This window comes from Schistocerca cancellata, chromosome 9 (genome assembly GCF_023864275.1).
Source record: "Schistocerca cancellata isolate TAMUIC-IGC-003103 chromosome 9, iqSchCanc2.1, whole genome shotgun sequence".
Lineage (NCBI taxonomy): Eukaryota > Metazoa > Arthropoda > Insecta > Orthoptera > Acrididae > Schistocerca > Schistocerca cancellata.
In genome coordinates this window covers 41698426-41711629 of record NC_064634.1, presented here as the reverse complement: position 1 = coordinate 41711629, position 13204 = coordinate 41698426, and the positions used below count along the sequence as shown (strand labels likewise).

The 13204-nt window shown below is 39.3% G+C and overlaps 1 protein-coding gene across 16 annotated transcripts in view; it reads left to right on the top strand.

Moving 5' to 3' along the window:
• LOC126100846 (2-oxoglutarate dehydrogenase complex component E1-like) overlaps positions 1–11537 on the top strand; it is a 199304-nt gene extending 187767 nt beyond the window's left edge. For 14 of the 16 annotated variants that reach the window (XM_049911514.1, XM_049911501.1, XM_049911505.1 and 11 more), the window contains 2 exons: positions 4679–4795; positions 9916–11537. In XM_049911514.1, coding sequence (XP_049767471.1) covers positions 4679–4795; positions 9916–10015 — 217 coding nt within the window. In that variant the 3' untranslated portion in view covers positions 10016–11537. The remainder of the gene's footprint in view (positions 1–4678; positions 4796–9915) is intronic. The other 2 variants (XM_049911515.1, XM_049911516.1) reach the window with 1 other exon arrangement.
• The last annotated feature ends 1667 nt before the right edge of the window (positions 11538–13204 follow it).

The following is a 13204-nucleotide window of genomic DNA, read 5'->3' as shown; positions in this document are numbered from 1 at the left end:
AGTTGCACACGCACAATAATGCCTGTTTTCTGGCGCTCTCTGGCAACGGGTATATTGAACCTATTTCTAACAGTCTCCGGATAGTACTGCGAACGGTGGTTAGAAAAGCGTTACTTTCAAAGTAAATTTCTTTTTACGCAAGATGAAATAAGTTACGTGTGAGAAAGTGGGATGGATATCTAAATCATAGAGCATTCGAAACTGAACAGTTTGAGAATCGAAACTGAACAGTTTGAGAACCAGCCACGTACAAGAATTTCGAGCCGAGACATTTATGTCATAATTTTAAATTTACTGGCACAGTTGTGTGATGTATCTTAAAGTATAACACACGCAAAAGAAATCAATATTACATGTGAAAGCTTAACTTCTGTTGTAGCGTGTTAATCTTAGAGACCAATATAATATGTGAAAGCTTAGCTTCTCTTGTAGATATACAGTACTGTGTACATTAATGTAAACCGTTAACTTTTCCTCTTGTGTGTTCGCGCTATGTAACCAGTGATCTTGCTATTGGCTGACTATAACACGTGTCCTATGCTCTGAATAGCTGCTGTCATCGGCTGGCGAGACCTCGTGGCTTGAGATACGACTCGCTTACAAAAGGACATCGCAACCTCGGTTTTAACGCTCTGGAAACTAACGCGCTGTGTTTGGTGCAATTCGAATTTATACTTTCGTAATGCGAAAATATGCAGCGTATATGTTGCTGCAAATCAAAGGTCCTTCCAAAACTTCTCTCATTTTTTTAATTAAAAGTCTCTCCATACTTCTCTTCCCCGTCATTTCTTTTTTTCCCGGAAGTTCTACGCGATTGCATAAAACGTTAACCATTCAAAGGACTGATAAGTTTTGCAGTTCCGAGGGAAAATCTACTGAAAACCTACTGTCACTTAACACGAAAAAAGTGTATATTGGCCCGGGAAAAAGCATATTTTTTAAACGGGATATCCGGGAAAAATCCGGGAATAATCCGGGAATTTTTTTTCCTTGTCCCCGTATACACCCTGATAAAATTAAATATAGGATACATAAAACTAGTAAAGACAAGAGACTAGCAAGACAGTACACATTTCTTCAATCCTTAGGTCCTAGTGTCTCTCTCTCTCTCTCTCTCTCTCTCTCTATCTCTCTATCTATCTATCTATCTATCTATCTTGCTACAGCTTTAAATGGCGTGCTTGTGCTTTCCTCTCTGTGAAAGAATCTATTACCTCATCAAAGTTCGTCAAACATTTTGCTACATGAAAAATCAAAATGTTGATGATGTCTAACACTGAAAAAACTGTTATTACAAATAGTAACCCAAGACTAGCATGGTTTCTCGATCTGATTACGTCTATTTTGTCACTGTCTGCTAGATAAAGAAAATAGGTCTTTCTAATATTGCAGCAATTGTAACACACACCAAATAAGTGAGACTGTTTTGGTTATAAAGGTCATTTTTAAAATACAGCAGAATATAATTCGCGAAGTACCAATATGAAATGCCTATTTGGCCTACTACAATCAAAAAGCTTTAAGTTAGGAAATAGTATCTTATTTGATTCATATGCTCCAGTTTCTCAAGCATGAGATTGAAAAGTAGTAGTACTAAATTTTTGTATGAATTTGGAATCGTCATATTCTTCCATAATTTCTTCTCCTTCCTCGTTCTAACAATCAATCTTCTCATCACAAATTCTGTAACTATTCCTACCATTGTCAAAACTCATTCTCTGGTTAACTCTGCTAACCCTGCCAAAATCGCCAGTTTAGTTATCCAGCGATTATTTTCTGGTTAGGTCTTCTGTGTTCATACAACTTGTTTTCCACACTACTCCCAGAATAGAACTTAAGCGGCTGCTAGCCAGGGACTGTACAACTTGTCCTTTCTAGTGTAGCAATCTGGCCAAAACTTTTCTGTCAAAATTTCATTGTCTTGGATACACCAAGAAGATAATACGTAATGTTTCTTACCTGTTATTTGTTAGTCTTTTATTTCCAAAAAATGGTTCAAATGGCTCTGAGCACTATAGGACTTAACATCTATGGTCATCAGTCCCCTAGAACTTAGAACTATTTAAACCTAACTAACCTAAGGACATCACACACATCCATGCCCGAGGCAGGATTCGAACCTGCGACTGTAGCGGTCATACAGTTCCAGACTGAAGCGCCTATAACTGCACGGCCACACCGGCCGGCCTTTTATTTCCACTCTGGTAGTCTGAATCTATGAACTTTGCTAGTAATTATAACAATGCTGATCATTCGCATACCCAATCAATCACATAAACAAACAGCAGTTGGCATTCACCCATTCGGCTTTATTCCGCTCAGCTCATATAGCCCCATCTCCTTTTGTCTGCAGGAAAGTGTATTTCTAGATGTGACGAGGATTCCCCTGGCAGACACATCACGTTCACTATGCACACATTCAAAAATCAACTTATGATTCATTCAGAAATCAACTTCGAATGTGTTCAAAAATGTTCAAAAACCAACAGGGGTGCATTTCAAAATCATTTGAATAATCGATAGACCAATGTGTACTAGATGCTGAGCACTTTGTGAAACAAGATTTTTCTCATTAAGAATATGATTTCGTCCCCATCCGCAAAATCGCCGCCCAGTTCAGATACCCTGGTTTGCTGCTTACACAGCCAACAGCGACATATGTATAACCAGAAGTGGGAGAAGGTACTACTCATAAGCGACTCAACTGTGTGTGCACATCAGCCTGCTTGTAACCACTTAAATGAATAATGTGTTCAAAAATGTTCAAAAACCAACAGGGGTGCATTTCAAAATCATTTGAATAATCGATAGACCAATGTGTACTAGATGCTGAGCACTTTGTGAAACAAGATTTTTCTCATTAAGAATATGATTTCGTCCCCATCCGCAAAATCGCCGCCCAGTTCAGATACCCTGGTTTGCTGCTTACACAGCCAACAGCGACATATGTATAACCAGAAGTGGGAGAAGGTACTACTCATAAGCGACTCAACTGTGTGTGCACATCAGCCTGCTTGTAACCACTTAAATGAATCTAATGTAAACACTTCTGACGTCATGCTCATCGGAGGTAATTTGTTGTTACAAAGCATTGCATAGTGTTCCTAAAGCCTTTGACACATTTTGCTGTTGGCAGACGCTTGTATGAGCACTGTTTTATATATATATATATATATATATATATATATATATATATATATATACACACCTAAAAACAAAGATGATGTGACTTACCAAATGAAAGTGCTGGCAGGTCGACAGACACACAAACGAACGCAAACATACACACAAAATCCAAGCTTTCGCAACAAACTGTTGCCTCATCAGGAAAGAGGGAAGGAGAGGGAAAGACGAAAGGATGTGGGTTTTAAGGGAGAGGGTAAGGAGTCATTCCAGTCCCGGGAGCGGAAAGACTTACCTTAGGGGGAAAAAAGGACGGGTATACACTCGCGCACACACACACATATCCATCCACACATTTACAGACACAAGCAGACATATTTAAAGACAAAGAGTTTGGGCAGAGATGTCAGTCGAGGCAGAAGTGCAGAGGCAAAGATGTTGATGAATGACAGGTGAGGTATGAGTGGCGGAAATTTGAAATTAGCGGAGATTGAGGCCTGGTGGATAACGGGAAGAGAGGATATATTGAAGAGCAAGTTCCCATCTCCGGAGTTCGGATAGGTTGGTGTTAGTAGGAAGTATCCAGATAACCCGGACGGTGTAACACTGCGCCAAGATGTGCTGGTCGTGCACCAAGGCATGTTTAGCCACAGGGTGATCCTCATTACCAACAAACACTGTCTGCCTGTGTCCATTCATGCGAATGGACAGTTTGTTGCTGTGATGCATTCTATGTGGGAATGACCATATTTTGTTGCTGCAGTATTATTCTGCAGTAGTGGGATTAAGTAATATCGTAATATCGTTTGTTAGGCTATCGGTTCTTACCAGTCAAAATTACATAAAATTAAATGAATACTAAAACAATGAAAAATTCCCGGAATTCTAAAAAAATTCCTGGGTTTTTCCAGGTTGCCCCATGTCATATACACCCTGTGTAAACTTGATAAGATCAAATAGTTGATTTTTGTGTCAGATAGTTCATGTTCACTGTTTTAAAGACAACTCCTGCTTTATTCTCCAGAAAATGGAGTACTCTCACAAAATCGTTTTGTTTGTTGCATGTTATGATACATATTTGTATTTTCCAAGTGCAGTCATAGACTATCTCTCTCTCTCTCTCTCTCTCTCTCTCTCTCTCTCTCTCTAGTAGCCCTTCGGGCAGGGAGTGATGTTTGCCCCTAGTACTTGTTGCTTTGTGTGTGTGTGTGTGTGTGTGTGTGTGTGTGTGTGTGTGTAGGAGGATGTTGTGATTTGCACGCATACAACACAAATAATGTCTTGTTCTTGTATCTTGCTACTAACTGGGAAGGCTGGTTGAAAAACACCACAACTGATTGAAGGTGAAATTAACACAAGATTAGTAACATAATCATAGTTATCCATAACAAATGCAGGTGTTCATGAGAAAATAAAAGCCATCTTTCTGTAGTATCTAATGTGAAATTGTTATTTTCCTTATACATTTCTGTTTGCATTTCTGTATATTACATGTGGTTGAACATTTTGAATTTGGTCATGATAGGAAAGAATTTGTGATTACTGCATTTTCCAGAACGCCTGAGGTGCAGCACGGTGGGTTGTTTAGCAGGTTCTTTGGCAGACAGTCTGAACCCGCTGAAACTGAGAGCTCGAAACTTCACCCTCCCTCTTCTGCAATCAGACAAATTAGGTGAGGGGTAGTATGGGATTTATAGCCAACAATTTGTATAATAAACTTCTGACCTGCTTCACTTATAATTAGTAACTATATTACAGAAGCTAAGTTATGGTATATTTTCAATTCTGGTCCCCTGTTAAAGTATCAGTGTATGTAGCATCTTTTGACTGGGATCACTAAATTTGTTAAGAGTGTACAAATATTTTCTTATCTTGTGAATGACTCGTGATTGTTCTGTTGTTCAATGAGTTTTTACTCATTTGGATAGTACCACTAGATGACTTTCTTCAACAATGAAAAGGTTTGTAACACTACTGACAATTTTGACATAAAAGATCTCACAACTGTCCATAAGAAAGGCTGATGCAAATTTGTAGAATCACAGCTTAAACTTAGTAATGAAATTCCACAGCAGCTACATTTACCATCTACATATATATTCTGTAAACCACTGTGAAGTGCATCGCAGAGGGTACTTAAAATTAATGTGTTTTGGGGTTTCTTCCCATTGCAGTCACATTTGAAGTACGGGAAGAGTGACTGCTTAAATGTCATTGTTCACATAATAATTAGTCTAGCCTTGTTTTCAAAGTACCTTCAGAATTGATATGAGGGGCTGAAGTATCCCTAGACTCTTCACTTAATTCTGGTTCTTGAAGATATTTTAGTAGGGTTTCATAGGATAATTGGTGTGCATCTTAAAGTGTCCGCCAATGCAGGTTTTATGGTATTTCATTGATGCTCTCCTGCAAGTCACAAACCTGTGACCATTTGTGCTGTTCTTCTTTGCACATGCATAATACTTTCTGTTAATACTATTTGGTATGGATCCCAAAAACTTGAGCAGCATTCATAGATGGGATTCACAAATTATTTGTAAGCCATTTCCGTTGTAGACTGATTGCATTTTTCCTGTATGCTATCAAGGAACTGAAGTCTGCTTCCTGCTTTAACAACAACGGAGCTTATACGATCATTTAATTTCATATCCTCACATATAGTTGCACCCATGTATTTTTAGGAGGTGACTGATTTCAGTTGTGACTAATTGATATTGTCGTAATAGGGTACTAATTTAATGCCTTTTATGAAGTGCAAATTGTAATATGTACATTTAAAGCAATCTACCAATTTTTGCGCCATTTCAGGATCTTATCTAAAGATCTGGTTGTATTTTTGTGCAATTTTTTCTTCAGGTGATAACTTCATTACTGATAACTGCAGCATCTGCAGAAAGTTTGATGTTACTACTGTCTGCTTCGTCACTAATGTAAAACATGAACAGTAGGGGCCCCAATACATTCCTTGGACATGCTTGATGTTGCTTTTACATCTGTTGATGGCTCTTCATCCAAGATAACATGCTTCATGCTCCCTACCAAGAAATCCAATCCAGTCACAATAAATGTTCGTGTGGTACCAAGTAAAATGCATCTTGGAAATCAGAAACATTGCATCTGTGTGACTGCATTGATACACCAGTTTCAGGTTGCCCTGTGAGTAAACACTAGCCGAGTTTTGCTAGATTGAGGTTTTGGAATCTGTACTCGTTGGCAAGGAGTAGTTCATTCAGGTTGATATTCTTAATAATATTCAAGCAAGGAATATCTTACAGAGTTGCACTAGAGACAGATGTTAGTGAGATTGGATGGTAATGTTTTGGATCACTTCTGCTTGCCCTCTCACAGACGGGTATGTCCAGTGCTTGGTCAACTATTCAGATCTTCCTGCTTGTTGTAGCTGCCCTTCGTACTTAGTAATCATTGTTGCTACCTGTGCCTCATGGTCACTGACAGAAATATTTGCCATAACCTGAAAATGTGAAACATAGCCATAATAAATTACCATATTCAATAGAATACCGCTGGAGACAACTGGGACTGAACACTAAAGAATAATGCTGAATGGAAACGGTCCCAGACTTGGATATGGGAGCTGGAGCCTTGCCTTCTGTGGATTGTGCAACATCTAGTGCACTATCATGGCATGCTTCATGGATTGCCTCTAAGCTTCAACCTACCACTAACTCCTCTCATAGAGTCCAAACTAAATAGAAGCTCTTCCGTGGTGTTGCATGACCAGCACTATTGAGAGAGAGAGAGAGAGAGAGAGAGAGAGAGAGAGAGAGAGAGAGAGAGAGAAATGTATTGGAAACTTGGATTAACCATCATGTTGACAAACACAGATTAACATAGTTAATAGCTTTGGATTCAATGCTACTTTCAAATAAGTGGCATGCATTACTTAACAAGGTTCCCCTATATGTTGGTGCTGGTATTGTTTATTGCGTGGATGCATGAGAATAAGGTGTTTGCCACGTGCACTAAAATCCTGTAGATGAGTGTGATTAGAGTTTAAAATAATGTGCTTGAACAAAACCACACTAAAAATGCCACTTCTAAGACTTATGAGAAAAATTATAAATTAAGATGAACTACTTACTCTTCAATGCTCTTAAAACTTGCAGCTTAAAATATTCTAGATTCCAAACAAATGAATAAAATTTGCAATATGACTCTTCAGTTTCTCCCAGCATATTTGTTGATTGAACAGTCCGGGTGTATTGCCAGTTCATAGTGCCCAATGGGCGCAATATTTCAGCGATCAGACACGTCGCCCTTGTCAGGTGCGATGTCGAACTGAGCTCCTGAGGCCGTGCCTTCCTAATACTCTTACCTTTATACCATACTCTGCATATTGAAGAAGCACCGAATAAACCCTGTCGTTTGCCCGCCCAATAGAACAGGAGCATTATTAGGAAGCATCAAAGATGATCTCGGTTTGTGGAAGACCAGCATATACCAGATTACATGTCAGTGTGGGAAGACATGTATTGGACAGACAGTGCGAACTGTGGGAGATCATTGCCAAGAACACCAGAGGCACAGTCAACTGATGTTTTCCAACAAGGAAGTGGTTGCAGAGCACTATTTGCCCGAGAATCATGTGATGGAATATGAATGTACCAGGATCTTTGCACAGACTTCCAAAGCCTCATTAGAGGGGCCATAGAAATTCACACCAGGGACGATATTGTCAACTGTGGCTGTAATCTTAGCAAGGCTTGGGAACCAGCAATGAGTTTATTTAAGAAGATTCTCAGCAAACAAAACGATTTGGCGACCAGGGCAGACAGAGAACGTACATCTGCAGTATCACAGACGCCGAGGCAAGCGTCTCTGTAACTGCAGACGTACAGCCGCGGCATCGATGAAGCAGCTCATGGGGGCATCCTCAGGAGCTCAGTTGGTCAGCGCAGTTGACAATGGCAACATGTCTGATCACTGAAATATTGTGCCCATTGGACACTGTGAATTGGCAGTACACCAACGTACTGTTCAACCAAAATTTTAAAAGTTGTATATCACCAGCCTTCTTATCAACTAACGTATAGGGCAGACCCCCACATATTTTGGCTTCTATCCTGTAGCCAAAATATGAAATACATTTTGTTAAAATGTGGCATACAGTGCTTTGTATTTCACTTGTTTGTTAATAGATGGAATTCAAAAAATGACATTTACTCTTTTTCAAATTAGTTAGAATGGTTGTTTGTTGTTTTACGGAGTAAAGGTAACCAATGACTACACAGCTGAGGTGCTGAGTCATCAATATGTACAGAACAAAGTGAGAATGTTGCTAGCTTTCAGACGAATCCTCCTTCAGAGCTTTAGATTACACGTAAAACTGCTTGGCTACATTCTCCCAGCTGATCGCAGTGTGCTGGCACTACAGATTGACTGGGGCTAGTGGTTAGTGGACTACATGAGATGAGAAAAGTGGCGGAAAGTAGGAGGAAAGATGGTTCATGGCTTTGTATAAGAAACATAAGGTGCACAAGACAGTAATGTGGCACCAGTTAAATAGTTCTGGTCACAGGCGGAGGAAGTTGTGCGCAGCACACAGTGGCAGAGAGAAATGGACTGAGACTGGGAAATAGAACAGAAGAAGGAGACTTTGGTGAGGAGAATATTGAGTGCAGAATGAGGGAATTTTGGGTCCTGTGGCTGGGGTGGAGACCGGTGTGGCTCATTAGGCAAGAGGGGATTGAAGCTTTGGAAGTTTATGGGATTGAAACATATGTTGCAAAAACAGTTCCGATCCTCACAGTTCAGGAAACTGATATTGGAGGAAAAGAATCCAGACTGCATGGGTTGTCGAGCAGCTATGAAATTCAAGGATATTGTGCTCAGCAACTTGCTTGTTTGTGTGCAAGGCCACCAACCAGATGTCCACTCAAATGAATGGCCACACCCAGATTGAGGCCAAGAGTAGAGTTTGCCCTTCCATTTGTTAAGTCAACATGCTTGAATTAAATGGCTACTTCACAATTTATGCTGTCTGGGTGCTTTATGCCAATACCAGCTTCTCTGAATTATGTAGAAAGGAACTACCTTTGCAGCATACCCTTCGATCCTGTGATCCTCCTGGCCTCAATCTCCACTAGCCCCTGTGGCCCACACTCACCTCCACCCATGCCCTTTGATCCTAAATGCACCCATTTAGTGTTATCAATACTACTTTCCAACAATCTTTCACTACATGTAGTCTATTTCCCTGTCCTCAACCATTCTTCCACATCATTGTACACTTTACAAAACTCCCCCTTCTTGCAGCCAGTATGAGTTTGGAAGCATGGCATTTCTATACAATGTGCTTTCTATCTCTTCCAGTCACCAGCCACCCTTCCCCAACCCTCCATCAACTCTCCGCCTTTCTCGCCTTGCCCACTCTCCTTAAATATATAATGGTGCTGTTTCTAATTGTTTATAGGAAAGTACTGAGTCATGTCAGAGCAGAATAGATGCATTCTCTTTTCAGCTAAGAAATGTTTACTTCTTAGCTGTTAATAATTTTTAACAGAAATTGTCCAGTAAAGCAAAATGTTAATTCATGATGACACATGACATTGGTAGCTTTGAGTTTTTTGAACCCTTGTCCAGCCACGTTTGTGGGAAATAGTGTAGGGGGGGGAGAGAGAGAGAGAGAGAGAGAGAGAGAGAGAGAGAGAGAGAGAGTTGAGTGTACAACGAAATGTTCATGTGTCATTCATTTAGGGAAAGCTATGCTATTTGTATTGTTTTGTTCATTCATTTTGACAGAATAAAGTATGTTCGATGTGTCTGTTTCAGTTATGCGGGTCGGCCAACAGCTGCATCTCCAGCGACCGGTAGCAAAGTCCATCACCTTAGAGAACTTGCTGCTCTCCTTGATGAGGCAATGGCCATTTGAGCAGTGTCTTTCTAGCTCATGGTTCCAGTTCAAAACTTGTCATGTCACATTCATACATGACAGTGGCTAGAAGGCTTGTATTCCCTGTGCACATTTTCCCAACAGAGCCTGAAGATTTCCACCAGATGCTTTAATAGCACAGAGCACTATCTCGGTAGGCAAGAACAACTGTCTTAGTTCTAGCAGTGTGCAGTTTTCAGGGCATTTTTGCCCAATAATAAACAGCCGTGTTCTGTGTTGGAACATGGTGGGTGCTGACTTTCAGGCAGCTTAGTATTCGGTACAATAATGTTCATGTGAAAGCCATGAAATTTCCATCGCAGAGTGGTTGTGTCACTTAAAATAGAAACTGATATGAAGATTGTATTTGCTATCCTTTTGTATATGTGAGAATTTAATTTTCTTATGGACTTTACATTTTGTGCAAAAGTAATGTATGTTGAGAAATAGGTCATCAAATATTTGTTTTGCTTTTTATCTGCATTAGATGTTTGTTTTAATTGTCTATAAATCAGTATTTTAGAACATATGTGGAACATTTAGCTTTTACTTACATCATAGTGACACTGCTGCTTTCTGATGTTTTTACATATCAATATCAGCAATGCGAATATCAACCTTTGGGATTGAGGGTCTGCTTGTAACGATAGCAAGATTTTCTTTTTTCCTGATCTGTATTAATTGTCCAACAAGTAATTGATGTCCAATTTTGAGTGCTGAATGTTAAAGCTACTTATTTAGCAATATTAACTTACTTTTGTTCCATTTAGTCTGTATTTTATAGGCTCTGGTGAGGTTTACTTAATGTAGGATTTCCAAAGGTGCTGTTCATTTGTAAAGGAACATTAAATTCCTTCATGATGTGTGTGAAATATTGATATGTATGGGTTTCATATTTTTCTCATACAGTTGTTATAACATTGCTTCTGGGAGGCATGTATTGATATGAAATGTCAGTGCACTGCACACTGCAACTTAAGTGTATTTTATTTTACATTTGTAACTAATGTACATACATCTGTAGAGAAGTAATTTGCCAAAGCTGATCTGTTAAAAGTTCTGGAATACTCATTGCATATATCTGGACTGTTAATGTAAAACTTTGGATTGGAGCCCATGGTTTCAAATGCTTTTTTTTTTTTTTTTTTTCTGTCCAAACAAACTGATGTTAATTATTGAATATTGTTAGAAACTAACATCAATACACACATGCTGTTGAGTATTTCTTTTATCAGAGACTGTAGATTCAATTCTGAGCAAATTGTGTGATGTAACATGGGCTACGCTATTACTTTATGAACTGCAGATCCTTTAAAAGTGACTTGTATGATATGTATCTCCTGTAGAAGACAAATCTTTATTCTGCACTTTTATGTGATTTCTTGTTGGTGAAGGACTGATATGATTGTTGATGAATATGAGCTCATGAGTAATTTATTTTTGAAAATAAATGTGTGACTGTGTTGTATAGATAATGTTGATGTATGTGAGTGTTGAAAAGAAAGTGCAGTAACCTGAAGAACATTGTTTTTTATTTATCCTGTAATGTTGTGTGTACAGCATTTTATATCTGTCTCTGGCCATCCCAATTCACTTAACCTGAATATTTGGATGGCACAGACTAAGACTATTCCCTTACACTCCTCCCTCATCCAGTTGGTTACAGTGTCTTTTCTGGTAACAGATATAGGCAAGACAGCCAGCCACTGCCATTATTGAACAGTTGTATTTATCGTTTCCTTATTTCACATCCTATAAAAGGGATAATTTCATCAAAGGACGTATTTCCCTACCTTCCAAATCTCCATTTGCCTAGTCACAGATCATTAGAGGAACTTCCAATACAATGCAGTCCTATCCCCCTTCCTTGAACAATATTATTTCTCACATATGGGCCAAAATTTACTAAAGCATTCTATAGGGAAAATTCTTCCATCTCATGACAAGTATGTGGAATATCATTGAGTACGTGCAGCCTTTAGAAATATCAATATAGCTCATCAATAAAGCACAATAATGTATGTTTCTTTTAAAGCAGTGTTTGTTTTAGCACATCAGGCAAGACATTTTATAACAAATTGCAGAAGAGCAAGTGAAAAGTGCGTGTGATGTTAAGCTTTCCCAGCAGATCAGCTGTTTGTAATGTTCACGGGTGTCCAGGTGGGCGCAGTCATTCTTGTAACATGATATTTTGACAGTACCTTGCTATGAGCTTCAGATGATACCTGTAGAATGAGTCTTCACTATATCGCACTTCCTTTTCACTGTGATTGGAGGGAGGGGTGTTGGGATGGGATAACTAAAGGTTGAGTGCGAACCATGGTTTCTCAGTTCTTTTACAGCTCCTGTCAAGTGCAGAAGTGGCTCTCATGGTCTCTCGGTGCTTTTGTAGATCCCGTAGGGTGCAGAAGTGGCTCTCAGCTGACACTATGATTTTAGTTTTCAGAGTGCTGGGTCCCAAGCTTTGTTTGGTATGTGTTTTTTTATGTTGAAAATACTGTCATTAATCAAGGTACTACATGCACAGTATAACTTGGTTTGTTTGCAGGGGTGTTAGGTATATTGGCACACTGTCACTGCCTAGTTGATGGGCTGTGTGTGTGTGTGTGTGTGTGTGTGTGTGTGGGGGGGGGGGGGGGGGGAGTGGGGAGTGAGTAGGAGGTCTCCACTTTTTCGCAGGCAGGCAGCATGGTGAAATCAACATTTCATTCACAGTGCGTACTTTAATGCTGTGACGTGATGTCTTGTTCAGTAGCTAAGGTTGGCAACCAGCTGGTGGAAACATTCGGTAGTGGCCTGAAATAATCGGGCTTCTGTTGTTCCCAGAAAAGACCCAAGTTAAATTGTGTGTCTAATTGTATCCTTTTAATCTAACATTTTTCCTGATTCCATCTCTGAAGAGATCCATTGTATGAGTTCATATTTACTTCAGAATGCAACATTGCTGGTTGCTGTCTACTCGTTTCATTCATTACAGAAGTACAATAGCTGTTTATTTCATGTTACTTGGACTTTGTTAAATATTCTCTCAAGGATAAAATTAAAATTACACTTTATTGACACATCAGTGCTGACCAGTTTCAGCTCGAGGCCATTTTCAGGTCATACTCAGAAGAAATTGTGCATATAGAGCAGTTCTTTAAATGGACGATATTAAAATTTAACAAAAGCTTCTAAATACAGCAGCTA